This window comes from Oncorhynchus gorbuscha, linkage group LG05, assembly GCF_021184085.1.
Source record: "Oncorhynchus gorbuscha isolate QuinsamMale2020 ecotype Even-year linkage group LG05, OgorEven_v1.0, whole genome shotgun sequence".
Classification (NCBI taxonomy): domain Eukaryota; kingdom Metazoa; phylum Chordata; class Actinopteri; order Salmoniformes; family Salmonidae; genus Oncorhynchus; species Oncorhynchus gorbuscha.
Genome location: NC_060177.1, coordinates 61,557,867 through 61,584,937, shown reverse-complemented (window position 1 = coordinate 61,584,937; position 27,071 = coordinate 61,557,867). Strand labels below are relative to the sequence as shown.

The following is a 27,071-nucleotide window of genomic DNA, read 5'->3' as shown; positions in this document are numbered from 1 at the left end:
ATATGCGCTTTAAAGTGCGTGCGTGGGGTGCTGAACGGTTCCTCCACCTTTACTTCACACTACACGCCCCCTAGACCAGAATTTGGCCATCTTAATTGTGACTTGTGGGTTTAATTCCCTCAGAATTTTATACAAAGGATGTTGACAGTGCACTGTACCAGGATGGATTTAAGAGAGCGGAATTGTGTGTCTTTATAAATTGGCTATATCTGCTGCAGGGAACATACCAGCGGAGGCAAATGCAAAACATTGCTTCATGCTGTATAGTCAGCTGCCACATAGAGTGTGGAAGTTTGATGAAAACGTATATAAAACAATAACTAACCTAACCACTACGGTGTTCTGTATCCGACAGGGTATTCGTACTTTTTGTTTCCGCTGTAAACAACCTGTGTTGGAGTTATTCGTTATTTTAAACGTTTTATTTCTACGGGTGAAACAGGACATCCGAAGATATGAAAACATATCGTGTGCAATTCGATCACAACTTGTGTCTTCTGCAGCTAAAGTATCAGTGACTCTCTGTGAAATCATTGGGGTTCGACGATAAGAACCCGTACGCAAGCGCCAAGAAACTTCAGCATCGGGAGTCACATCGCTGGGCAAATGATGCAGAGGAGACAGGGATGAAAAACGGGTGAAGACAGGGGATTAAAAATCTACCACAATCTGCATTAGAAATGTAAATATTTCTAACAACTGCTTCCATGGTGATTCATGATCCCAAGAAGAAAACTCTCCCTAATAAGCTTGGTCGACAAAAGCGGAACGACGCGCTCAAGTCACTATGCGCTAGATAGCGCTGAGCATGTCATTTTCAAATTTTAACAAGTCTTTTTTATGACTGAATATTTATTAGTCTACACATTGCTGCGTTTTCATTAACATTCGGTATTCAGCAATGGGCACATTTTGCTGAGGGGTGTTCACTTTGGATGAGAGAAACGGCATGACTTTTGGAATTTAATAAGCTATCATTTGGATGGTCAGTGGACATTAGTAAACATCTGTCCATCAGTTTTGATGCATCCAAGTCTATGATTCGCCTCCCTTTTTGAGTGATCCATTAACACTAAGTCTAAATATATTTTTATTAAAGGAGAAAAGAAACATGTTGCATCTCCGTGCGCTACAATCAATCATGGTACTTCTAGGGGGTAAGTGTGACATTATTTTAAACAATTGTTTATTTGTTATCATTGCAGCTCAGCTCTATGGTTCTGATATTTGAATAATTAAATATTTATTCATTCTGGGAGTCTTCAACTGTGTGTTGGGTTTGCGCCATTTCATTTTTCTCAAATCATAAATATATGTTGTATTGCTTGTTCATGTAGTGAATTATTGCTCACCATGTTAACACCTTATTCAGATAGCTTCCTCATGGGAATCTTTAATCTCAAGGATACATGCTTCCAACAAACGTAGCTGCTGATTTTAATATGTCAGCATGGCATTGTCATTCCTTTAAGACCAGTTATCTACAGCACATTCAAATACCCAGCTACATGTTGCAGAAGTATCTATCTCAAACAAGAGTTCATATGAGTTTGTTCAGTGAATCAAGTTTGCATTCGGCAAATGGAGTCAAAGCAAGTGGTCTGCTCGATTTGTGTCTAAAACATTTTTGAAGTTGCAGTCTGTGACCACATTGGGCCTTTTCACACTGCATTGTTCTTAGTCCTGGTGTGAACACACCTATTGTGAGAGTCAACCTAACCTATAGGCCTACTGAGACTCAAGCTGCTGATACCATAGTCAAGATGCAGAGATAGAGGGCAATTAAAGTGATGCTCCAGAGCTTTTGTATTAATTCAGCCAGCAGTTTTGAAAGTGGTGCTCATGAGCCAAAACGGATCTCTGAAATGTTGCACAATTATGTACTACGTCATCCATTTTGTATGACATGTTAGGTCCTGCAAAAAAAAAATATATATATATGGAGGCAGCTTATGGTAGAGAAATGAGCATGAAATGATCTGGCAACACCCCTGATGGACATTCCCGCATTCAGCATGCCAAGGCCTCTTCTAAACCCATCGCTTTCTACGTACTACATATAATAATACCATGAAATGATGTCTTTACATTAAAAAGCTAAGTCTTTCAGAATTCCAGTCATTCCAATACATTTGTCACATATACTCCCTCTCTGGCACTCGAGGTCACCAGTCTGCTCATTTTACGCACACCTGTCACCATCGTTACGCACATCAGACTCATCTGGACTCCATCCCCTGCCTGATTGCTCTCCCTGTATATGTCACTCCCTTTGGTTCTTTCCCCAGGCGTTATGGTTTCTGTTCCAGTGTTCATGTCTGTACGCTCCCCGTGTTTCTTGTTTTGTTCTATCTTCATTTATTTATTGAATACACTTCCTGAACTTGCTTCCCGACTCCCAGCGTACATGCTACAAAATGTTATACCCCTTGATCTTCAAGAATGAGACTTGGAAATATGGAAGTATAGATTAGCCAAATTGTTTTACCTGAGCTTAACCCCAAAACTAAGGACGTATTAGCCAGCTCCACTCTGTTGTTTATGATTTTGTTGTCATGGAGGACTGATTGGGCTCATTGATTCTTGTTGAACAATAAATGCTGGACTCATGCAGCATTTGCATTAGGCCTGTTGGTTAACTTTTTGTTGGTGACACTTTGATATCTTGATGCAGCTGTTTAAAGGGCAAATCCACAGATTAAACAATAACAAAATTGACACCCCGCCTTTGTTTTGGTAAAAAGCTGATGGATGGGCCTGGAGAAATGTAACCACTCTCAGATTAATACAAAGAGCTATAGATGCAAGGACTGACCATCCATGATATCAAAATTATTGTTTTAACCACCATGTTATGAGGGTATACCGTATTTGTTTAAATTTACAATGTTTACAAACATTGGCGAAAAACAAGCATATCTTTTGTGTGACAGTTAAACTAAACTCATGAGGCATATATAGGTTTCTTCCTAGGTTTTGGCCTTTCTATGGAGTTTTTCCAAGCCACCGTGCTTCTACACCTGCATTGCTTGCTGTTTGGGTTTTTAGGCTGGGTTTCTATACAGCACTTTGAGATATCAGCTGATGTACAAAGGGCTATATAAATAAATGATATTCTTCAAGAATCAATGGACATGCAAAACCAGTCAAAAGTTTGGACACCTACTCATTCAACTGGTTTTTCTTTATAAAAAAAACTATTTTCTACATTGTAGAATAATAGTGAAGACATCAAAACTATGAAATAACACATATGGAGTCATGTAGTAACCTAAATTGTTAAACAAATCCAAATATATTTTATATTTGAGATTTTCAACACAGCCACCCCTTGCCATGATGACAGCTTTGCACACTCTTGGCATTCTCTCAACCAGCTTCACCTGGAATGCTTTTTCAAACATCTTGAAGGAGTTCCTACATATGCTGAACACTTGTTGGCTGATTTTCCTTCACTCTGCTGTTCACTCCTTCCCAAACCATCTCATTTGGGTTGAGGTCGGGTGATTGTGGAGGCCAGGTCATCTGATGCAGCACTCCATCACTCTCCTTCTTGGTCAAATAGCCCTTACAGAGCCTGGTGATGTGTTGGGTCATTGTCCTGTGGGGAAAAAAACAAATGACAGTCCCACTAAGCACAAACCATATGCAATGGTGAATCGCTGCAGAATGCTGTGGTAGTCATGCTCGTTAAGTGTGCCTTGAATTCTAAATAAATCACAGACAGTGTCACAAGCAAAGCACCCCCACACCATCACACCACCTCCTCCATGCTTCACGGTGGGAACCACGCATGCAGATATCATCCGTTCACCGGTTGGAACCAATAATCTCAAAGTTGGACTCATCACACCAAAGGACAGATTTCCACCGGTCTAATGTCCGTTGCTCGTATTTCTTGACACAAGTCTCTTCTTCTTATTGGTGTCCTTTAGTAGTGGTTTCTTTGCAGCAATTCAACCATAAAGGCCTGATTCACGCAGTCACCTCTGAACAGTTGATGTTGAGATGTGTCTGTTACTTGAACTCTGTGAAGCATTTATTTTGGCTGCAATCTGTCGATTTCTGAGGTTAGTATGAAAGAAATTCCACAAATTAACTTAACAAGACACACCTGTTAATTGAAATGCATTCCATGTGACTTCCTCATGAAGCTGGTTGAGTGAATGCGAAGAGTGTGCAAAGCTGTCATCAAGGCAAAGAGTGGCTACTTTGAAGAATCTCAAATATAAGATATATTTTTTTTAAATTAACACTTTTTTTGGTTACTACATGATTCCATGTGTTATTTCCAAATAAAATAAAATCTAATTTATTGGTCACATAAACGTGTGTAGCAGATGTTATTGAGGGTGTAGCGAAATGCTTGTGCTTCTGGCTCCGACAGCGCAGTAATATATAACAAGTAATATCTAACAGTTTCACAACATATACCCAAAATACACGTAAATCTAAGTAAGGAATGGATTAAGAATATACATGTATATACATATATGTCAGAGCGGCATTGGACTAAAATACAGTGGCATAGTATAGAATACAGTATATACATATGAGATGGATGATGCAATATTTACACACAACTAAAGTGACTAATATACCGTAGAATAGTATAGAGTACAGTTTATACATATGAGATGGATGATGCAATATTTACACACAACTAAAGTGACTAATATACCGTAGAATAGTATAGAGTACAGTTTATACATATGAGATGAGTAATACAAGATACGGAGACATTATTAATGTGGCTAGTGTTTAATTTCCTTAAAGTGGCCAGTGATTCCTAATCTATGTCTATAGGCAGACACCTCTGATGTGCTGGAGATGGCTGTTTAACAGTCTAATGGCCTTGAGATAGAAGCTGTTTTTCAGTCTCTCAGTCCCAGCTTTGATGCACCAGTACTGACCTCACCTTCTGGATGATAGCGGGGTGAACAGGCAGTGGCTCGGGTGGTTGATGTCCTTGATGATCTTTTTGGCCTTCCTATGGCATCGGGTGCTGTAGGTGTCCAGGAGGGTGGGAAGTTTGCCCCCGGTAAATGCGTTGGGCAGACCGCACCACCCTCAGGAGAGCTATGCGGTTGTGGGCGGTGCAGTTGCTGAACCAGGCGTTGATACAGCCCGACAAGATTGTGCATCTGTAAAAGTTTGTGAGGGTTTTTGGTGTTAAGCCGAATTTCTTTAGTCTCCTGAGGTTGAAGGTATTTCATAGTTTTGATGTCGTCACTATTATTCTACAATGTAGAAAATAGTAAAAATAAAGAAAAACCCTTGAGTGGGTGTAAATAAATATACACTTTTAGAATACCTACAGTTTTTATTGAAATTCACACAGTTGTATGTGTACTGAAATTTAAGCATAGAACAAATAAATAATTGGAGACAAAAACTAAATCATGGAATCGTTTTGTTTAATAAAATTGTATCTATATTTTTGACTCGTCAAAGTAGCCATGTTTTTCAGAAATAACAGCCAAACACACTGATAATGGAAATCAAATATTGTTTGGTATGTTCTTCCCATCACTGTAGCAGAAGTTCCCACAAATGTGTTGGACTTGTATGTTGCTTTGCTTTCACCCTTCTGCCCAGTTCATCCCAAACCAGCTCGATGGGTTTTAAGTCTCCATGATTTGAAGTCTATCGTCTTGTTCGTTTCTTCTAAGGTAGTTCTGACATAGCCAAGAGGTATGTTTTGGGTCATTATCTTGCTGTAGGATGAACCCCTGACCAACTAGGCGTACATCAGAGGGCATTGCAAGGCGCTGCCTAAATGCTGTGGTAACCGTTTTGGTTCATGGTGCCACTCACTCTGTGCAAGTCGCCGACTCTGGATCCAGCAAAGAGCCCCAGACCATCATGCTTCCTTCTCCATGTTTGACAGTTGGTGTCACACACTGAGGAACCATCCTTTCACCTACTCGACGACATTCAAAAACCTGCGTGATGAACCAAAGATTTAATCGGTCTGTAAGACCTTCTTCCAAACTTCAGTAGTCCACTGGCGGTGCTTCATGGCCCAGACAAGCCTCTTTTTCTTATTTTGCCATCTTAGCAATGGCTTTCATACTGCCACTCGACCTGTCAAACCTGCAGCTCAAAGTCTTCTCTTCACAGTTGAAACTGAGACTTGCTTACTTCGACCAGTGTTATTCTGTACTTGAAGCTATTGTCCTGTGAGCCACCAATCACACAAGCTGTTGACTCTCAGAAACTTGTCTTCTGATTCTTTTGTGGCTTTGGGTTAGATTTCCCTCCAGTTTCCAAATGCCTTTTGATTGTGTAGGAAACTGTACTCACTGACACCTTGGCTGTCTTTGCAATTTCTTTAAAGGAAAGACCTACACTTTTAAGGGTTATAATGGTCTGTCTGTCTTCCTTTGGTAATTGCCTTTTTCTCGCCATTATGATAGCAATATACTACTTCCTGCAGTACAATATTGTCCAAATAATGCTTAAGAGGGTGTAGTAACACAGTCTGTTCCAACACTGCTTTTATACAGACAGATGGTTTGTAAATAATCAACACAAATTGGGACACTTGTAGGAATTGTTTGCATAACTCTGAAATGTACATAATTTTTCAGTTTCTGGTAACCTAATATTTTGTTGTTGTTGTATCTCTGGCAGTTTATCGCTTACTTTTTTACCATTTCAGGTTATTCACTGGACCCAAACTGCTTATATTTCAATACAAATGCATGCATATATCATTTATAAGTCCAAAAATTGATGTAGCAACTACAGATTGCCCCTGTAAGTTTATCAAGTGTGCAAGCTTGAACATGTGTCCATTAGACCTATGGATTCAAAAATAACACCAGCATGAATTAGATTGAGCAATAAAAGCCCCACTTTTATTCCATAGGCTGGGATCCGCACTGTGCAGCTTCTGCAAGAATGTGTTTTTTCACTGGCTGTCCACTGGTTTCAAAAACAATGATTGATAGGCAGCTTAAACTTCTTGTAGCCAACCAATATTGGGTTCAAGTACACATTTAGATTTGTGAACAGCCATCCACAACAACCACAATCCGTAAGGCGTAAATTGCTAAATGAGAGAGCAGCAGTGTGATTTACATCAATGTGCTATGTAGATAAAAAATAATAAGTGATATCCATATAGCCATAGACTACACCGCTGCTGTCATCCTTACTTCTTTATTCAAGTTGGATGATCTTTGGTTGCCGACAGCAGTCATACCATTGGAAGACTTATCTTAGACTGTAGCCTATGAAAGCCTACTCCTGCTCTTTTCCTATGGTCCATCATACCCATTTGGTGTGTCATCATACTGGTCTCTGACTTCTGGTCAGACTCACTTAGATGGAACAAACTTAACCGATTACAGGTACTGTTTTTTGTAATCCATTACATGCAGTGGCAACCCATCATTCAGCGTAGGTGGGTCTTACCTGTTTTGCATGTTATTTTGGCATTAATACGTGTCACATATTGTTTGCAAACTATGTAAAACAAATATATAGATCATTGAGTTAATAAAGACGCATACAAACATGGTCTCTTTTTTGTTTTCTTGAGTAAGGCAGCTCCAAAATGCAGGTGATTCAGCTCAGCTCAGTGCTTTCTGTGGTGGTGGGGCAAGCCAGCAGTGTTGCGCTGTGATTGGCTCAGTTTGCTGTCACTCATTGTTGGAGGAAATTATGGTTGAAATGATTAATTATGTAAACATTTAAATTAGAACCATCTATTTTAATATTATTATGTTATGGTATGAAATGTATGGGTTCTTGGTTAAACTAGAAACGAAAATGTAGGTAAAACAAATTAATTGTCTGTACCTTGCGGATTTAAGGGAGAGGGATGGCATATATCTTTTCAGACAGATAAGAATGTTTATTTGATGTTCCATTAGTGGAGAAAAGTATATCTTTTAGACAGATTGGAATGTTTGTTTTATGAGGGGAGTAGAAGACCATTTTCAGACCTGAAGACACTGCGCTATTGTGTGGATCGGAGAGGGGGTGAGAAACTGATGACGTCATTTTATGTTCTCTCCTTAAAATGTAATGTTCTTTGTATTTCAAGTCAGTACTCTCTTGAATTAAACGCTATTACCTGACTTTTAAGACTGGTCTCGATCTATTTCATGCATAATTAATTAATTTACAACTCATTAATGAAATAGAGAGAGTGCAAATTTGGTTTTTGGCTACAAAACATATAGGAATTTAGAATTCCTCTAACACTCATGGGGAAACTACATCACCTCAAAGTCTAAGAGGAGACTTCGAAAATTCTAGCCCTTTGCGTCCTGACATAGAGTTACATTAGAAGTGCCCATCCAGGAAGGCTCAATGTCATTGGCCACATATAAAATGACGTCAAATCACATTATATGTACAGTAGCTTTGATTGGACTGATCATGTCAACATCATACTTTCAAAATCTTACCTAGCAGTCATCATCATGAATCAAGTCGACAATCTACTGGCAAATCCTTTTCAATCCTTGCCATATCAAGATAAATAATGAAGAGAAATTATAGATAAAATGTACCAGTGCTCTCATCGGCCAATGGACATAAACATTACACAACAAGTTGGAAATCACAAATTCAACAATGAGTGGTTTGGAAGGAAGTGAGCACAGCACAACAACGTGAGTCTAAAAATGTCTTGTATGCTGCTGCATAATTATGTAATATGCCAGGGAGATATGTATTCTGTAGCTAAGAAAGTAATACTAAGTATATCTTGTGTAACGTTAGTAAGCTGTTAGTAGCCCATGTGCCTCACGCTAATAATTTAGTCCCTTTTCCCCTCTTAATTTTGCCTACTGTTCTGACTTGGTGGTGCACATGCACATGTAGCCTATAGCCTGTTTTAGAGAAATGTAATCATTAAATATTGTTAGACCTTTCATTGTCTATTTATATGCCCCCGTTATTTATCCTACGGTTCTGACTTGGTGTACAGGGAGAATACTGTAAGAACGGCCTATGTTATGAATTCTGTCGCTGTACATTTCAAAAGTGCTGAACAAATAGTTACATTGACAACATCTGTCCTAGCTCGCTAATTAATGTCTTAATCGAAATTATGGATTGCCTCTTATCCGCTTGTCATTCCCTTATGCCATAGTTTGTATATCTCAATTGTCAGTAGAAACCACATTTGTGGTTTCCATATCGGCTATGTTTTTTGAAAAAGGCTGTAAATGAGGCTGAAGGAACTGTTTTGCTTCCAGACAAGGCTCCGCTGATAGCCAGGTGTAGCAGTGGTGCGGTGTTGGGACAGCTGTTGGGACAACATTATGTAGGCTCTAACAGTTTGTGGGCACCGTTTGTCACCGTTATAGTGCAATTAATGTTTGTTTAGTGTTATGTTGTGTAGTGGCTTTGCTGGCATGCATATATATATATATATATATATATATATATTTTGCTGCACCAAGATTTACATGCTAAAATCGCCAAATGCTTACTCCCCCAACCCTGCAGCTACTGCAGAGCTCTTCTTTTGTCTACACCCATTCAGCATTGTTCACACCCTCTTAAGCCTTTGCCCCACCCATCTCTTTAAGGATTCACATGTGAAGCTATCTGGTAACCATAGGCTAATTCAAATCAAATCTATTTGTCTATTTGTCACATGCACAGGATACAGAAGGTGTAAACAGTGAAGTGGTTACTTGCATAGTAGCAATATCAAAAACAGAAAGAGTCCAGATCTAAATATTTTATAAATATTTTATCATTATTAGATGACGCTTACCTGACACACTTGTTTAAATTGATGGTTCATGTGAAGGAAATGCTATAACCACCCCAGAGCCACATCTAGCTAAGTGGATGGGTCACTATTGTCTAGATATGTAGTCTAGATAGCTAGTTAGCCAAACAATGAACCGGCATAATCCCAACTCGTACTACTACCAATACAAACATTGTCAAAGCTGTAGTAAGAATCCGCAGGAAGCTAGCTAGCTAACATTAGGCTAAAGCTAGCAATGCAAATGGTTTTCTGATTCAAATAATATTACTACACAGATCATACACGTAACGTTAGCTAGCGAGCCAGCAAGCCAACATTTGCTAGCTAACTAACTCGCAATAAAAACGACTTTATGACAAAATTAGAAAATGATATCTGAAAAGGTAGCTAGACTTTTACCCGTACACATGGATGAACATTTCACGACAGACTTATACCATTTAACTCTGTTTTGTTTATAGCTACATCTTGTTTGGCCAGCATTGTGTCAAGTCACTCCGGTTCACACTGACCGTGGCGTGTGCAGAAAGTAGCCCATCACTTTTTCCAACGGAACTAGTTTCCTTAAACGAGTCACAAATTTGGTCACAAAGGTGCATATTGTGGAAGATTGTATTTCGTCACTGCTCATCAGTTTCTCCCACTACAGAGTGGAAACATATAGAATCCAATCCCTCTGCAAATGGCATATTTGCGTGGTTCAGTTCAGAGCCCCAGAAAAATCTCAGTGTTTATCTGTACGAGGAATGGAAATGAGCCCAATGGCAAACTGAGAATCCTTCCTCTCCACTGGATTAGCACTACTGATTGGACTGTTCCTTGGAAGATTTATTTCTCTTGAGCATGTCGAACATTCTCTGCATTGTCGCTCTCTGCTTGTTGTTCATCTCTTCTTTATTCTGTAGAATCCTGAAATCTTTACAATTACAACACAGACGTGGGTGTATTCAGAACATGTACAGGTAATAGCTTTGTAACTTTAGATAGCAGATTGAATCTCAGAGTGAATTAGTAATACTGATGTGAATTACTAAGTAGCTATAAGTTGTTAATTACTCAGTATTATGACTGAGATTCACCTGAGTTTTATTCAGGTGGACCTCCTCAAGTCTTCATCAAACTCAGCAGCATAAACACCTGTTTTAGTCACTCAGCCACAGATCTGTCTCTGTCATCATCTCTTTGATCACAGGCCTACTATGAGAATTAGAACAGTTTTTCTGTCAATATGTGGCTGGGCAAAACACGATGGAGGGTGGTTATCCTCTACATTTTAAATTAGCCTTCAGATTTTTCCCTATGGTTGAGCCTGTCATAAATAAGAAAATGTTGAAACTCATAACATGCATGCTCTACATAACATAATTTACCATAGCAGCAAAAATAACTCTCCTTACATAAAAGTTCTCATTTCTGTAATCGTTTTGAGGCAATTCCTGTACAGAGAAAAAAAATATTCCTTTGACAGATTGTTCATGGAGAGCACTTCGTAAAGGCTATCACAACTGTCCCACTGGGTAAAAACATCAGTTCAACATATAGTTTTCATTAACATTTGGTTGAGTTATCAACTAACATGAATTCAATGTGAAATCAACAAAAAATGGAACCCAGTCATTGAATTTAAGTTCAAAGTTGGGTGAAAAAAATACTAAATTCCCTTGTAACGAGGACTTTTTGTATATCCAATCAGTTTTCCACATGGATGCAATGTCATCACATAGATTTGTTTAGTTTAAATAATGTGTAAACAATGCTGATTCAATCAGCTTTTGCCCAGAGGGGTATCTCCTAGGTGAACTACACCTTATAGAGAATAATGGTATTATAGTTGGTTACCATATTGGTTGAATGAGGACACAAGAAAAACCTCCTGTCTCCCTTGCCATGAGTTGTGCTAAATGTTATACTTCCTGATTTGGAATCCTAAATGTTAATAGTCTCTGATCAATTCACTCAGTAGACTATAATGTAATGTAAGAACATTTTACATGCCTTTCAAAGGCTGTGTAAAACTACCCTCTGTGTGCGCTTGTAAAATGTGATGTTCAAATATCCAATTAATGTCAATGCCATCTGTGGAATGTGCTTTTGGTCTGTGAGAGCAAGGAGGGGTTTAACAGGAAACGCAAAGAATACATTTGAAATCATAAATTAAATAAATCATCGGAAGACTGATCTTGTCACGCCTTGGTCTTAGTATTTTGTGTTTTCTTTAATTATTTGTTCAGGCCACGGTGTGACATGGGTTTATTGTATTGTCGTATTGTTTTTTTTGTAGGCATTGGGATTGTGGTTGATTAGGGGTGTGTCTAGTATAGGCTTGGCTGCCTGAGGCGGTTCTCAATCAGAGTCAGGTGATTCTTGTTGTCTCTGATGGGGAACCGTATTTAGGTAGCCTGGGTTTCACTTTGTATTTCGTGGGTGATTGTTCCTGTCTCTGTGTAGTTTCACCAGATAGGCTGTAATTAGGTTTCACGTTCCGTTTTGTTGTTTTGTATTTGTATAAGTTATTTCATGTATCACGATCTCTTCATTAAAGAACATGAGTAACCACCACGCTGCATTTCGGTCCGACTCTCTTTCAACAAACGAAGAACACCGTTACAGATCTTTAATGGACTGAAAAGATTTTATATCATATTTTGTCTGAGTGTTTTTTATCTCTTTGCTTATCATCTGTAGGGTCAGTATATTTATTGTATATCTGTTTAAGCAAGTCATTACTGTAGTTGGAATTTACATTTTCACTGATTTGACTTTTTTAGGAGATTGTATTTCCATTATTAATGATGAAAATCAGCAGTAGGGGAGTGAGAGTGAGAGAGAGAGAGAGAGAGAGAGAGAGAGAGAGAGAGAGAGAGAGAGAGAGAGAGAGAGAGAGAGAGAGAGAGAGAGAGAGAGAGAGAGAGAGAGAGAGAGAGAGAGAGAAGAGAGAAAATATGTGCGAGAGAGGGAGGGAGATAGTGTGTGTGTGCGTGCATGTGAACACATATTCTATGCTGGTGGCAGTTGCATAGGATACACCCCTGCAGCCCACGGGAGGGAGGCCTTCGCGCTTTAGTTATCTACACAAGGGAATTTGGTCTTTTTTCACCAAACTTTTAACCTAAATCCAATGACAGGGTACATTTTTTGTTGTTGATTTCACATTGAATTACTTGAATTACTTGATAACTCAACCAAATGTAAATCAAAACTAAATGTTAAACTGACGTCTATGCCCAGTGGGACAGTTGAGATAACCGTTACAATTATTTTTGTCTGTATTCTTTTTCTCTGTAAAAGAACATCGAATTGCCTCAAAAATATTACATAAATTAGCACTTTTGTGTGATCCCAGTACGGAAAGTTATTTTTGCTTCTATGGTACATGATACTTAGACCTTGCAGGGGGGCTCGCGAAACTGCGCTACGCCACTGACTGGTGAATGTTATGCACTTTAATTACAGAGCACATACACACAGAAAAAAACACTTACTCAACGTAATGAATCGCACTGTGAGATATCACATTCAGACTAGGCAGATTGCTACAGTACCTCATAAAACAGTCATTATCAGGAGCTAAAATATCCATTATTTAACTTAATCAAATAAAAATGTATTTCTAATTTCTTCCCAAAGTTGAAAATGTAATTTCTCCTCTGAAACTCACGCCTCTTTTAATTGAAACTGAATTGTGTCCCAATGCGACTTCTGGCTGGGGAAAATAGCCCATATGCCACATCCCTACCTCTCATCCATCAGCTTATCAAGATCCAATAGAGGATCAAGCATGGATTGTCTACAATCGGCCTCATAAGTACTTAGCACACAAACCATGCTGTCTCCTCCTTCAGCTGCTGTGACTATCTCCATATAAACTATATCCGCCGAGGAATCACCATAGGCATTCTAGGATTCTTCTGACAGTAAGAATGTGTACACAATCACATAATTAACCCCAGTCTTATAATTCTTAACAATGAATGTGTCATAGTGTGAGCTATATATTCGTATGCAGTGAGTGTGGGATCCACTCAACTTTGTTCCCTGACAGTGGTGATAAGAGTTGCAACTGGCACACTTTCAGCAGGCACAGATCCTGCAATGAGAAAGGGGAAGCAAAATATAAACAGAATATCAAATGGTTTAAAAAAGCTGCCTGGAGGAAGGTGGGAAACATGGCCAAAACCAATAGATTAAAAGGCAATTGTAAAATCCTCTTTGTATTTCTGTGACTTTCAGCTGAGGTTCCATTGGTAGTGTGGAGGTAATGAGTCCCTCTGTTTGTAATCTCAGTAGCACCACCCCTCCAGAACCTCTAGGAAATAGATGGGATATCTAAAGGAGGATATTGATGGGTTGCCCACTGATATACTGTATAGCAGTTTATACCAAAATAAGGGCTCCACTCTGAGTTGTCTTTGATTCCATCATGGTTTACCTTTAAGTCTACCTGGATGTTCTGGGAAGCAGCTAGTAAACTAAATAAAACGCTTAAATTGACAACAATATGCCCATTAATTTGGTTGCGGCTGTTGAACTAGTTCCTTTCATTGAGTTTGATCCTTCATTGCATTTGATAATGGAATGTACTGTAATGGTTACTGATGGGATTGAATAATATGTTCAGAGAGTTTAACTGAGGGCAATTCATTGTAATAATTGATGTTGAGGCTGATTCAGTGTTTGTGCCTTCTCCCTTCTCCAGCCTTGTGATGTCCAAACAGAGGACCTCTGGATTATCAATCTGTCTGGGTTCAAAGCTCTGGTTTACCATGCAGCATTCACAACTGTGCTCTCATAACTGTGGGTGGGACCCCCAACTCATAACAGGCTGTAGAAGGCAGACACTCAGCATTGGGATAATCACATTATCACAGACTTATTTTCTTTATAAGAAAATGCTCTGTACTCAAATTGAAGTTCACAAACCTTCATATCAGATATTGCAAGTTTTGCTTGGCTGGTTTCCTACTGTACAGAGAACATATCTTACTGTTGGTGTCTAGGTCCAACATACAGAAAATCAACTTTCAGCAAAATGAGAAACTTATCTAATTATGAGTTATCCAAATATTACTTTGAAGCAGCAAAAGTATTATGTTTTCATTACTGCATTAATAGAAATGTTATTGCAGTAGCAGCCGGCCCGTGGAGAAAATGCTAAGCCAGCACAACACTATATTAGATATTAATGCAATATGTTGTGCTTGGAGGATTTTAGGTTAACCAGTACATTTAACTCAATATGATTATAATCTGCCGCTGTGTTACGTACTATGATGATGATACTGTATTTTCAAGGCAAGCTGACATCTGAATTGTAACTCCAAAAGTGCATCTCTGCTGGATAGATTCTTTGGCATGCACATTGTTTTGCATCATTTCGTAATGAAGAGATTATGCACAGGTGGCTGGACAAAGGTTCACAGAGCATCAGAGTGGAGTCTCTGAGAGTAACTGTCAGCATCTATTGGAGAAATCAGAGCTAAATGCATTAGAAGGGGCAATGAAGTGACAGGCGCATATTTTCAAGGCCCATTGACTTCTTTGTGGTGAGGTGGATAGACTGTCAGGAGTCTTGACACCTCTCTGTGATCGAGAGTGAGGCTGTTACTGAGCTGGGGATGAGTGAGTCAGAGAGTATTTAGAAATTAAAGGGTTAGCCGTATTGGTTTGATTAACGTCTAGTGTTGTTCTCATTCTCAGGCTGTACATCTGCAAAGTACTGTAGATGCTAGATATCTGGATCACATATTTGAGACACACACTTCATTTGCTGTGTTGTCATCAGCAAATATAAATGCCCAATGCCAGCATCAAGCCTTCAAAACTCCTTCATTTTCTGTAATGGAATGCACCTTTTAGTTATTGTTGGACTTCAAATCAAATATATTTCAGGTGCTTCGCAAACCTCAGGTGTTGACTTACAGTGAAATGTTTACTTACGGGCCCTTCTCAACAATGCGGAGAGAAAGAAAATAGAGAAATAATAGAAAAGTAGAACACGTAATGATAAAAGTTTATAATAGATACACAATGAGTGACAATAACGTGGCTATATACAAGGGGTACCAGTACCGAGTCGATGTGCTGGGGTACGAGGTCATTGAGGTTCATATAACTAGGAATAAAGTGACAGATAGTAAACAGTAGCAGTAGCGTATGTGATGAGTCAAAATAGTTAGTGCAAAAAGGGTCAATGCAGATAGTACTGGGTAGCTATTTGGTTAACTATTTAACTAACTGTTTAGCAGTCTTATTTATGGCTTGGGCGTAGAAGCTATTCAGGGTCCTGTTGGTTCCAGACTGCGTTAGTAGAGAGAACAGTCAAAATGTCGGTCTGTGGTGATGGACAAAAAGGGAATTTGGCCGATGTGAAACGGGCCGGCTCTGTAAAGGAGACAACAGCAAAATGGATGGACGTGGATGTTTTATTGCATAATATACACAGGCTTATGCAGGAGCTGAATAAATCATCTCTTCTTCTGCTTGAGGTGTAGATGTCAAACCAAACATGGGCCCTCAAATACCTCTGACATTGAAGGTTGTTTTAGTGGGCGATTTTACAAGACATTCAATCATATCTCTCTCCTCTTCTGCCAAAACAGCCCCCCTCCAGTCTCTGCCATCTCCCTATTAGTTTATTTGGGTTGGATCAGAGTGGTGTAGCGGACGTGTTTACTCACTAGGCTGCGATATATGAACCCATTGACTCACCTCAATGTCATCTATCTGCACCATACATTCTCTATCCTTTCTCTGGTGGATGTGCTGTCAATGTCAACACATGATCTGCTTTTTACGTGCTCCTTGAGGGACTCTGAAGGTAACAGCCTTTATTTGGAATGACATTCGGTTGTACATCTGTTGAAACAATACAGAAAAAATACCTTAACTGATTGATTGTGTTTTGTCCACTACCAATCAGTCATTTAAATGTCCTGAGGAAGAGAACTGTAACTATGAGTTAGTTGTGAGTGTAATTGGAAAGCCGGAGTGTTTGTTTGTCGCCAAATAATGTGCCCAGAATCCTCAGAGCCTAATCAGTACACTTGCCTTTCAAACAGGAATTGGTTAATATTCATTAACTCCACTGAGTGAACGTTCACATCGTCTAAACTCACTTTAGATAAAGAACACCAAAACCCCAAGGATACACTCAGACAGAAACAGTGTCTGTAAACTGTGCAATGTTACTCTTAACTATATTTTAGACAATTAAATCCTAGGTGGAGGTACTAAACCCAGACCATTCTCTCAAACTCTAAATACATTTCTCTATTACTTGTTGCAACCACCTCCATTCTGCTACCCTCCCATCCTGTCTTTGCTGCGATGCCCCTGTTGGATCCTACACAGCAGTTGCCCTGTCCTTGGCGTGCCAATGGCCTGTGACTCCTGGGCTCTCTTGCCATGGCCGTGTGGCATCAGTGAGTCAGAGACCCCCTGGCAGTCTCAGTGTAATGCTCAACACAGCTCTGTAGGCTCTGTGCACAAGAGGCTGCAATGGCACTGAGCATGACCTTCCCTTCCCTGCTCCATTATCTGCTCCTGCAGCCTTTCCACACCCCAGGGCCCCCTCTTTAACACAAATTGGATGGGGCCTCTACAGAATGCTGAGAATGAATGAACCTGAGGATAACAGAGGATTAGCCAGAGAAACGTATAAAAATTGGATTCAAATTGGATGCAAAATGTATGAAGATGTTAATGTATCGCTGAATGATTTAGTGCATCACTGTCTGCTCCTTTTACAATCTGTCTGCCTCTAATTTCACTGTCTATCACAATTTTAAGTGCACCAGACAGTTCATTTTATTTTCATGCTCAACTACCTATCCATTGTTAGAATATAAAATGCATAATCTGTGACACTGAAAGGTGATTTACTTCTGGATAGAAATCCTATGATGTCAACTATCTCTCTCTCTCTGTTTCTCTTTCGCTCTCTCTATTTCTCTCTGTCTCTCTTTCGCTCTCTCTATTTCTCTCTGTCTCTCTTTCGCTCTCTCTATTTCTCTCTGTCTCTCTTTCGCTCTCTCTATTTCTCTCTCTCTGTGTCTCTTTCGCTCTCTCTATTTCTCTCCCTCTGTCTCTCTTTCGCTCTCTTTTTGCGCACAAACCCTCTCGTGGTGTAGCTGTTCACCAAAACCACAGTTCGGTACATATTGTGGTTTTGGGGTCACGGGTTCGGGTTTCGGTACTGTGGGGGAAATTGAATGTCATTCACAATGTTCAGCATTCTGTTGTGACTGGATTGTTCTGTTGGGCCGCTCACGTTTCCACGCTGATGCTACGCTTGTAACCATGTGGGAGGCGGGAATTTACCAGTTGTGAAGTTGTAAATATGAGTTGGATGCATTCATGTGATTTGAGACATGCAGATTGGCTACTGGCCAACAAGCTTTGTCAACCATAAACTTAAAGTACAGCTATCATGCTTGTAAACACAAAACACATTAATAGATTGCTTTTAATAAATCATATTTTGTTGTTGCATTTAACTGCTGAAAATGCTGTTATATAGGCCACTTCCTCAGTCGATGACGTCAGAGGTCACAATGTGTGAGACGTGGGTGCACAGGATGATAGGCGAGTTTCCCACTAGTAATTACCATTTTGAGGGCCTTTCAGGGAAACTTTTCTCAGTCGTATGTGGTACATTCCCTCTTCCCACTTTATTACTAATGCACCATGACACTGCCTCGTTCAATTCCAGATGTGCACTTGTGACTCTCATAAAGGGGACTTGTCTGCAGCACGGTACATCTTCCTGGGGAAATTGTGGCTGTCACTGTTAAGCACAACACGGGGTGCATTGGCCAATTCATTGACAACTTAGGCTTTGGTTTGCTTACGTAGAGCGGGTACTACCTCTTTGCTGAAATGGGTGCAAAATGGAAGTTAGTAACGTGGCTCGAGCACTTTCATGAGGTGCTGAAACCCCTTATTCTCAACCACTGAGAAAAGGCACATATCCGGGGCTATAAACCAAAGAGTGTAAAAAAAATATAAACATTGCTCTTGTAATTTCTTTGATCCGGCCATAATCAACTGCCAAGTGCTGCTTGAATGCAGAGGGGAGACGATGTCGTGTTGTTGTTTCTTTGCGTTTCCGTCTTGCTCCGGTATACTGAGGTGATGTCCGCGTAATTGTGTCAACATATTTGAGGTGTTAGCAGCTGCTATATATGTGTACTGTTACAGCCCTAAAATCCTCACAACCCAGCAAAAAGCTCTACAGGAATTCCCTCAAAACACTTCAGAAACAAAGTTTACCATCATCACTCACCAGTGGCAGTGATCCACAGACAGAGACAGAGGCCTTGGTCAGAGTGGTGTTGTGCTGCTACGGTTACTAATCCTTCAGTTACAATGTCAGACAAATAACAAATAAACAAACAAGTAAACACTTGAAACAATAATAACAACGTCCCCTGCTCTGCCATGATGATAGATGTTGATGTTTAAAGTGTATGTTAATTTTACACCAAACCAAGAGCATTAGTGATTTGAAGTAAAAGAGGTCTAGGCTATTTGTCTAAAAACCAACTAAAAAAACAATTTAGATTTGTGAATGCAATGATATTTTGTGAAAGTGGATTAGCATATCTAATCCTATACTGATGTTCAGATTGGTGTCAGAGCTGTGTCTTCGTCTCCAATTATCAGTAAGAATCAGTCAAATTGAATTACAAGATATAGCCTCCCTTGGCTGTGCATGATGTGTTTGGTTTGTTCTGCTCATCCCTGGCTATGCATGGTGTGCTTGGTTTGGTCTGCCCATCCTGGATGTGTATGGTGTGCTTGGTTTGGTTTGCCCATCCTGGATGTGTATGGTGTGCTTGGTTTGGTCTGCCCATCCTGGATGTGTATGGTGTGCTTGGTTTGGTCTGCCCATCCTGGATGTGTATGGTGTGCTTGGTTTGGTCTGCCCATCCTGGATGTGTATGGTGTGCTTGGTTTGGTCTGCCCATCCTGGATGTGTATGGTGTGCTTGGTTTTGTCTGCCCATCCTGGATGTGTATGGTATGCTTGGTTTGGTCTGCCCATCCTGGATGTGTATGGTGTGCTTGGTTTGTTCTGCTCATCCCTGGCTATGCATGGTGTGCTTGGTTTGGTCTGCCCATCCTGGATGTGTATGGTGTGCTTGGTTTTGTCTGCCCATCCTGGATGTGCATGGTGTGCTTGGTTTGATCTGCCTATCCTGGATGTGCATGGTGTGCTTGGTTTTGTCTGCCCATCCTGGATGTGCATGGTGTGCTTGGTTTTGTCTGCCCATCCTGGATGTGTATGGTGTGCTTGATTTGATCTGCCTATCCTGGATGTACATGGTGTGCTTGATTTGATCTGCCTATCCTGGATGTGCATGGTGTGCTTGATTTGATCTGCCTATCCTGGATGTGCATGGTGTGTTTGATTTTGCCTGGCCTGAGTGTGAGTTGTGTTTGATACAGAGGGCTCCATAGGATGCGTCTCCAAGCTTATCTGTGTGTAGAGAACCACTTGCTCTTTTGCAGATATCCATCTCCCTCCAGTTTACCTTCTCCCTCTAAAGTTACTCAAGTGTGAATTACTTTCACAGGCCTTTCATGACTCACAAACCACAAACTCATTCAATAACAATAGACAGACAGAGCGCCGACCAATCCATTGCAGCAGCTAGCTACAGTATGCAGTATTTATGACTCTTTCCACATAAGAGAAGAAACAATTGAATAGAAAAGAAGATGTAGATAGGAGAAAACTTTAATTATAAAATACAGACTCTAATCTGGCAGCTTCTAATGTGATGAATAAAGCATTGTCCTGTGCAGAAAAGGCCAGGTGTTGCTCTGTGAATGAGAACAGTATACATAATCTGCTCGTCACAGAGTTGGGACCCAGTGTCTTAAGCGATATGCAGGCCCTGACCCGCATGTCAAGGAGGTGACCTTTGGCTGGATATAAAATGTGGTATGACAGGGAGTGAGAGGCGGCAGTGTGCAGTCTAACTCTGCAGCCAGCCAGTGGCCCCCTGTGAATGGAGATAGTGGTTCCTCAAGTGAAAGTGGCGTCATACCACGGTATATCCTGCTCTCACTACTTTGGTATTGCACAGTAAACGCTAGGAGAACACCTCAGGGACAAACACTGAGACGCTAAGCACAAAATCATAGATCCTCTGCTGTGTACAAGAAGAATAAGTTCCAATACTCCAAGAACGAAACTGTGATACGTTGTGCTGCTGCCCTATTACACTGATCACTAGATAACATATCCAGAATTGCTAGCCTTCATCAGCTCCCGAAAATAAGAAAAGTTAGTAAGTATATATCAGCTATTCTTTTATGTTGAAGAAAGTGGAACAGGAGGTTACAGTACAGGTATTTTCAGTAGCTATGGCTCGACTAGCCTTTCTACAGTCCAGTGATCTCTCTCTACAGTGCTATAGTAGGCTGTGGTGATGAGAGAGACAGTAACTAACCCATATCGAGGCAGAGTTGGATACTGTACTCTTGCTCACTCGGTCTCGCTGTCGTTCCCGCTCTCTCTCTCAGCCCCACAGCAGCCACTGATACCAAGGCCCCGAGTTAAGAACAGAGACCTTATCTGGCCCTGCATAAAAGGAGCGCAGATGAAAAGAGGTGGGTTGTCTTTTGAAAGAACACATGAAAAGGAACTGTCATTTTAAAGCCCTTTTTAAATCACAAACAGATGTTTTAACAGTTTACCATTTTCTGCTGTTTATGTGTAGCTCATGGATTTGTTTGGCAGTATCATAATGTGTGTATTTTCAGATGTTGATGGCACAAAAAATGACTTAAAACTGTGAGGTACGGGCCTCCTGAGTTGCGCAGCGGTCTAAGGCACTGCAGTGCTTGAGGCGTCACTACAGATCCAGGTCTCAATACCAGGCTGAGTCACAGCTGGCCGCGACCTGGAGACCCATGAGGTGACGCACAATTGGCCCAGCGTCGTCTGGGTTAGAGGAGGGTTTGTGCTCTAGCGGGCCGGGCACCTGCATGCTGACACGCTCACAAGTTGTATGGTGTTTCCTCCGACATATTGGTGCGGCTGGCTTCCTGGTTAAGCAAGCAGTGTGTCAGGAAGCAGTGCGGCTTGGCAGGGTCGTGTTTCGGAGGACGCATGGCTCTCGACCTTCGCCTCTTCCCAAGTCCGTAAGGGAAGTGTAGCGATGGGACAAGACTGTAACTACCAATTTGATTTCACGAAATTGGAGAGAAAAATATGTTTAAAAAAATACTATCTCAGGCCTTTCATGGTAGTGAAATGATTTGCGGTGAAGTAGTATCTCACACTGATTTTATTTCTCAATTTTTTCTGTTTTTATCTTTAGCTTTACCGTGAAAAGCACCATGGTTCTGGAATGGGGGAGTAAAATAACTGCCCTGTCCCGGTAGCATTCCTCAAGACCAGCCTTCTTGGCCGTCCATCTTGGTAATCAAACAGGATGGCTTTGAAAACAAAATGTGCTCAGCATTGCCCTTCCCACAAATATTTATTTTTAAGTAAGAGACACTGTAGAAGCAAGACAGCACACCACTTTTCTTTGTGATCTAGTCTGAAATAGAATACTCCCTCTCCCCTTGTTGTTGCCTTAATGGCTTTCTTCTCTTGGACAAAAATAGAGCTACTTGTCCATGGAGTTAGTTCTCACTCTGACAGCTTTTGGGTTAAACCACAGATTTAGAGCCAGTCCATCTGGAGCCGCAAACAAAGGCTTAAAAAAAACAAAGGGCCACAGTGAGGTGAATGCACACTTCCTCTTTAGATAGACAATTCCACCGCATTTTCAATAATGGGTCATGAAATAAAGAATTCAAAGCCATTTGTGTATTTCATAATGGCTTTCACATTGAATGCATATCTGTGGATTTCTTCAAAACATTGCAATATTTCCATAGATACACAATTAGGTTAGTAAGGTTCTGTTTTCAGTAAATGTAGAAACGACAGTATTTAAGAAAATATAGATTAAGCCAGGACAAAGGTCTAGCTGAAAAAGCTATGCATGGTTTTGCAGTCTGGTTCCCTTCATAGAAATGCAGTGTTGTCAGGTTGTAGGAGTGGAATTTATTATCCAGTAATATGGTTGACCTTGGTGGTGTAAGGATTTTCCTGTGGTGAAGGAGAAGCGGACCAAAATGCAGCGTGGTGGTTATTCATGTTCTTTAATAAAGGAACTAGACATGAAATAACTAACAAAACAATAAATGTGCAAAAACCTAAACAGTCCTATCTGGTGCAAACACATAGACAGGAACAATCACCCACAAACACACAGTGAAACCCAGGCTACCTAAGTATGATTCTCAATCAGAGACAACTAATGACACCTGCCTCTGATTGAGAACCATACTAGGCTGAAACATAGAAATACCCCAAAACATAGAAAAACAAACATAGACTGCCCACCCAACTCACGCCCTGACCATACTAAATAAATACAAAACAAAGGAAATAAAGGTCAGAACATGACAGGTGGAAGTTAACCAATATATTTAGGGAGGGTAGGAGTGCCTGTGTAAGTGTAAAACAATACTTAGCCACCGTACAGCACAAGCTCCTGCTCTCTCTTGAAAAATCTTGCTGTTATAAAGAGATTTGAGGAAAACCTTCTCTCAGCACAAACTGAGGAACCTGATGTAGCCCTTTCCTGCAGTGAAATGACCAAATTGCCCTTTAGTGGCCTCATGGGTAGAATGTTATTAACATTTTTCCTAATTTCATAGTTAATTAACATAATTATTTATTGAATTCCGAAATTCCGGTGTTTCTATGTCAAACGGTTTTGTTCTATTTCAGTCTTCTATGATTCATATAAAGTGTAACATTGTGATGCACACACAAAATGTAATACATTTCAACTCTGTATCTGACATGGTACAGGTGTCTTATTTCTGTTAAGCCCATAACCATGTGTGTGAGGTGTATACTTTTGTTTCAAAGTACATTTGTTTCAGACTACCAAGAAACACTCTGTGTGACCCTGATTTAGCCCACTGCAGTAAACGTTAATGTTATTTTAGAGGTATTATACATGTGTTCCTTGGCCAGGTACAGTACAGACAAAGCACTGGGTTATTAACAAACTCAAGTCATATGAAATAAATTATGAAAGGAATTGTCTGGTCATCTTCAGCTTGGTAGTTCTGTACCAGATGTTTGACTGTTGTTGGACTTTTTGAGATGTTGTGAGAAAGTAGGCTTCTCTTCCCTGTCAGCCTAGGAGGATCTCATCTCAGTGAGGTGTCTGAACTGTGGCGGGATGCTAAAGAACATTCTGAGGCTGAACTCCACATCCTCCATCCTCTAATGTGAGCTCCCGTCCATCTCTCACATTCATTAAAGAACCCTGTAGCTCAGTCAGTTACTGGCCTCAAGCCCACACACTTCCCTTCACCACAATGCATAACAAATTATTGCCACTGCCACACTGCAGTATTTGGTATGGTCAGATGTAGTGACCAGCACTGTAGAAATATCCTGTTGAATATTTCCCATTTTTCACATCTATTTGACAGATTTGAGAATGTTGAGGGAAATAACTACGGCGAGGGTTTGAAAAGGTGTGTGGCGGATGACTTTCTTACCTGAGATCACACAGCCACCTATTGGATATGTCCTTTTTAGACTGCCTGGTTGTGTGTGTTCAATGCCAAGCTAGAGGCTTGACCTCTGACTGAAGAAGGAGCTATTGTCCTCAGGTCTCTCAGGCGAGGCGGATGAGGCAGTCATTGTTCCACAGATCCTCTTACTCCTAAATCATTAAAAGTAGCTTTGATTACTTGCCATCGTTGACATTGTACGTAATCAGTGGTAATGGTTTTTCAATGTTCTGTATATTTCCTGATTTGTGGTGATAAGAGGACAAGAGATCGGCTGGTAGTGTGGCTGTTATACTGTCCAATGAAGAGAGAGTCAAGGGGTTTGTCAGGGCCACTTGTAGCTGGTAAGAACCAGAGTCATATAGAGTCCCTCCATATGACTCGGGCAAGGACTATCCTTGACAGATATGACTGTTGCTTCAAAAGAAAATTAAAGGAGAAATATCCAATTGCTACATCAATTTTTGGGCTTAAATTAATGATATGTACCCGTTGATTCTTAAATAATATAAATTACAAATGCCTCATGAGCTTAGTTCAACTCATCAGAACCCCTTATATATGCTTGTTTTACTTCAATGTTTGTAAACAAAGTAAATGCAAGCAAACACTGTATACCTTCATGTCCTGGTTGAAACTATACTTTTGATATCATAGATGGTCAGTCCTGGCATCCATAGTTGTATCAATGAATCCGCGACTGGTTACATTTCTTCAGCCCCATCCCTCAGCTTTTGAAACTGCAGAGAGCCTAACTGTTTTTTTAAAAACTCATGTAACGCCCCAATGACGCCAGTCAGTACAATTCCTTATGTTTCAGCAAGTATCATCTTTTTTTCATATTTTGCATCGTAAGCCTTCTCGCCTGAATATCACAGAGAAGCAAGTTGTGTTCTGAGAGCAATCCTTTGGGGGTGATATGAAAGTGTATTCAGCCTTTTTTTGTTCCCGTGCTTAATCAGATGTGATGAGAATAGACATTTCTGGATGCGCTGTTTCCTGTAGTGAGACCTGGGGAGAATAGAACTGTATATCCACCATTTTTCACACAATTTGGATTTTCTGTATCTTATTCTTATGTTTACTGGAACCTTTCTATTTAGTTACGTACTTGTTTTTTGACACCTGTTGTGTGCTGCCCCGGGCAGTAGGCAACGCCGAGCAGCAGCGTATAGATCTTTGGTGGGTTTGTGTCCACTTGTTCTCTTGGTCGTGACAGGGCTCTGCTCTCATTGTTAAATGTCCCTCAGTGCACACAAAGAGGCCGACTCACTCTGCTCTGCAAGAGGCCCTGTGTTTGTCCTGATTTACGATATCGCCTTGCAATAAAGGGCAGTGTGAGAGGAAGAGATTCATTAGGCGGACAGTTTATGTTTTAGAAAACTCCGGAGCGGCCCTGAGAATACTGATTGGCACACAAATCCATGTTTGTCTCATCCTCCCTGTCCAGGCCAAAAGCTCTCTGGCCTGGCCTGTCCTCCCCTACATCCGTGTGCTCTGCCTGCTCTGGCACAATGCAGCCATTCTTCTCTGCACCCAGGAGACCAGTAATGTCTGCAGCCCAGCCCAAGCCAGGCCACTCACTGACTGATATGCTGCTGTGATAACTGTGTTGCACACACAGGCCTCACCACCTAAAGGTTCCTTTTTAGCCCCTAATGGTGCTGCAGTCTCTCTCAGCCAGGCAGGCAGGCCCACATGGGGACCAGAATGTGGTGGCCGTGGTTCTTCTCTTCTCCTCCCCACAGCTTTACCAAACACATCCAAGCAGTGCTGCTACTGCTGCTGCTGTTGTTTACTCTTCCCTGGTCGATACTCTTTAATCCCCAAGATGATGCTTTCTCTCATGAACTCGAAAGAAGCTCTTCCCTTAGTGAAGCCACAGGCCCATTAGTCTTTATTACCTCTAACTGTCTTAAATGTGGCCAATAATCACAGGAGGCTTCTGAGGGGAGGACGGCTCATAGTAATGTCTGGAATGGAGTGAATGAAATGGAAACCATGTGTTTGATACCGTTCCAGCCATTACTATGAGCCCTTCCTCCCCAATGAAGGTGAAACCAGCCGCCTGTGGTGACCATCAATTGGATGTCAAACAACAAACAGCTACAGCAGATCCCCCACTATCGTCGAAGCGGAAACTGTTCTACAAACAGTATTTTGCATTGCCCCTTATTCATGAGTAGTTATTATAGATTTAATTTAGCTCGTCTCAGGGATAGAGAGGACCTAGGAAAGCACCTAGGGAAAATGTCAGTTTAAAATGACCTTGACTTTTTCCACATTTTGTTGTGTTACAGCCTGAATTTAAAATGGATTAAATATACTTTTTTTGTCACTGGCCTAAACACAATACCATAATGTCAAAGCGGAATCATGTTTATTTATTTTTACAAATGAAAAGTGTCTCGAGTCCATAACTATTTAAGTCCATAAACCCCTTTGTTATGGCAAGCCTATAATAAGTCCAGGACTAAAACTTTCCTTAACCTCTTCAGTCTACCCTCTAATTTTTCGAACATTCTGTTAAAAATCGCGCAACATTTCAGCGCCCTGCTACTCATGCCAGGAATATAGTATATGCATATGATTAGTATGTGTGGATAGAAAACACTCAGACGTTTATAAAACTGGTTGAATCACGGCTGTGACTTTAACAGAGCGTGAGTTTCATCGAATAGCGCAGGAAAACCTGATCACTGAAAATGGAAATAAATATCCTT

General features: G+C 40.6%; 1 protein-coding gene across 1 annotated transcript in view; it reads left to right on the top strand.

The window, feature by feature from the left end:
- Nucleotides 1–227: 227 nt before the first annotated feature.
- The window catches only part of si:dkeyp-14d3.1 (transmembrane protein 132C), a 223,403-nt gene continuing 196,559 nt past the window's right edge, over nucleotides 228–27,071 (top strand). The window contains exon 1 of the mRNA XM_046350552.1: nucleotides 228–1,157. Coding sequence (XP_046206508.1) covers nucleotides 1,112–1,157 — 46 coding nt within the window. The 5' untranslated portion in view covers nucleotides 228–1,111. The remainder of the gene's footprint in view (nucleotides 1,158–27,071) is intronic.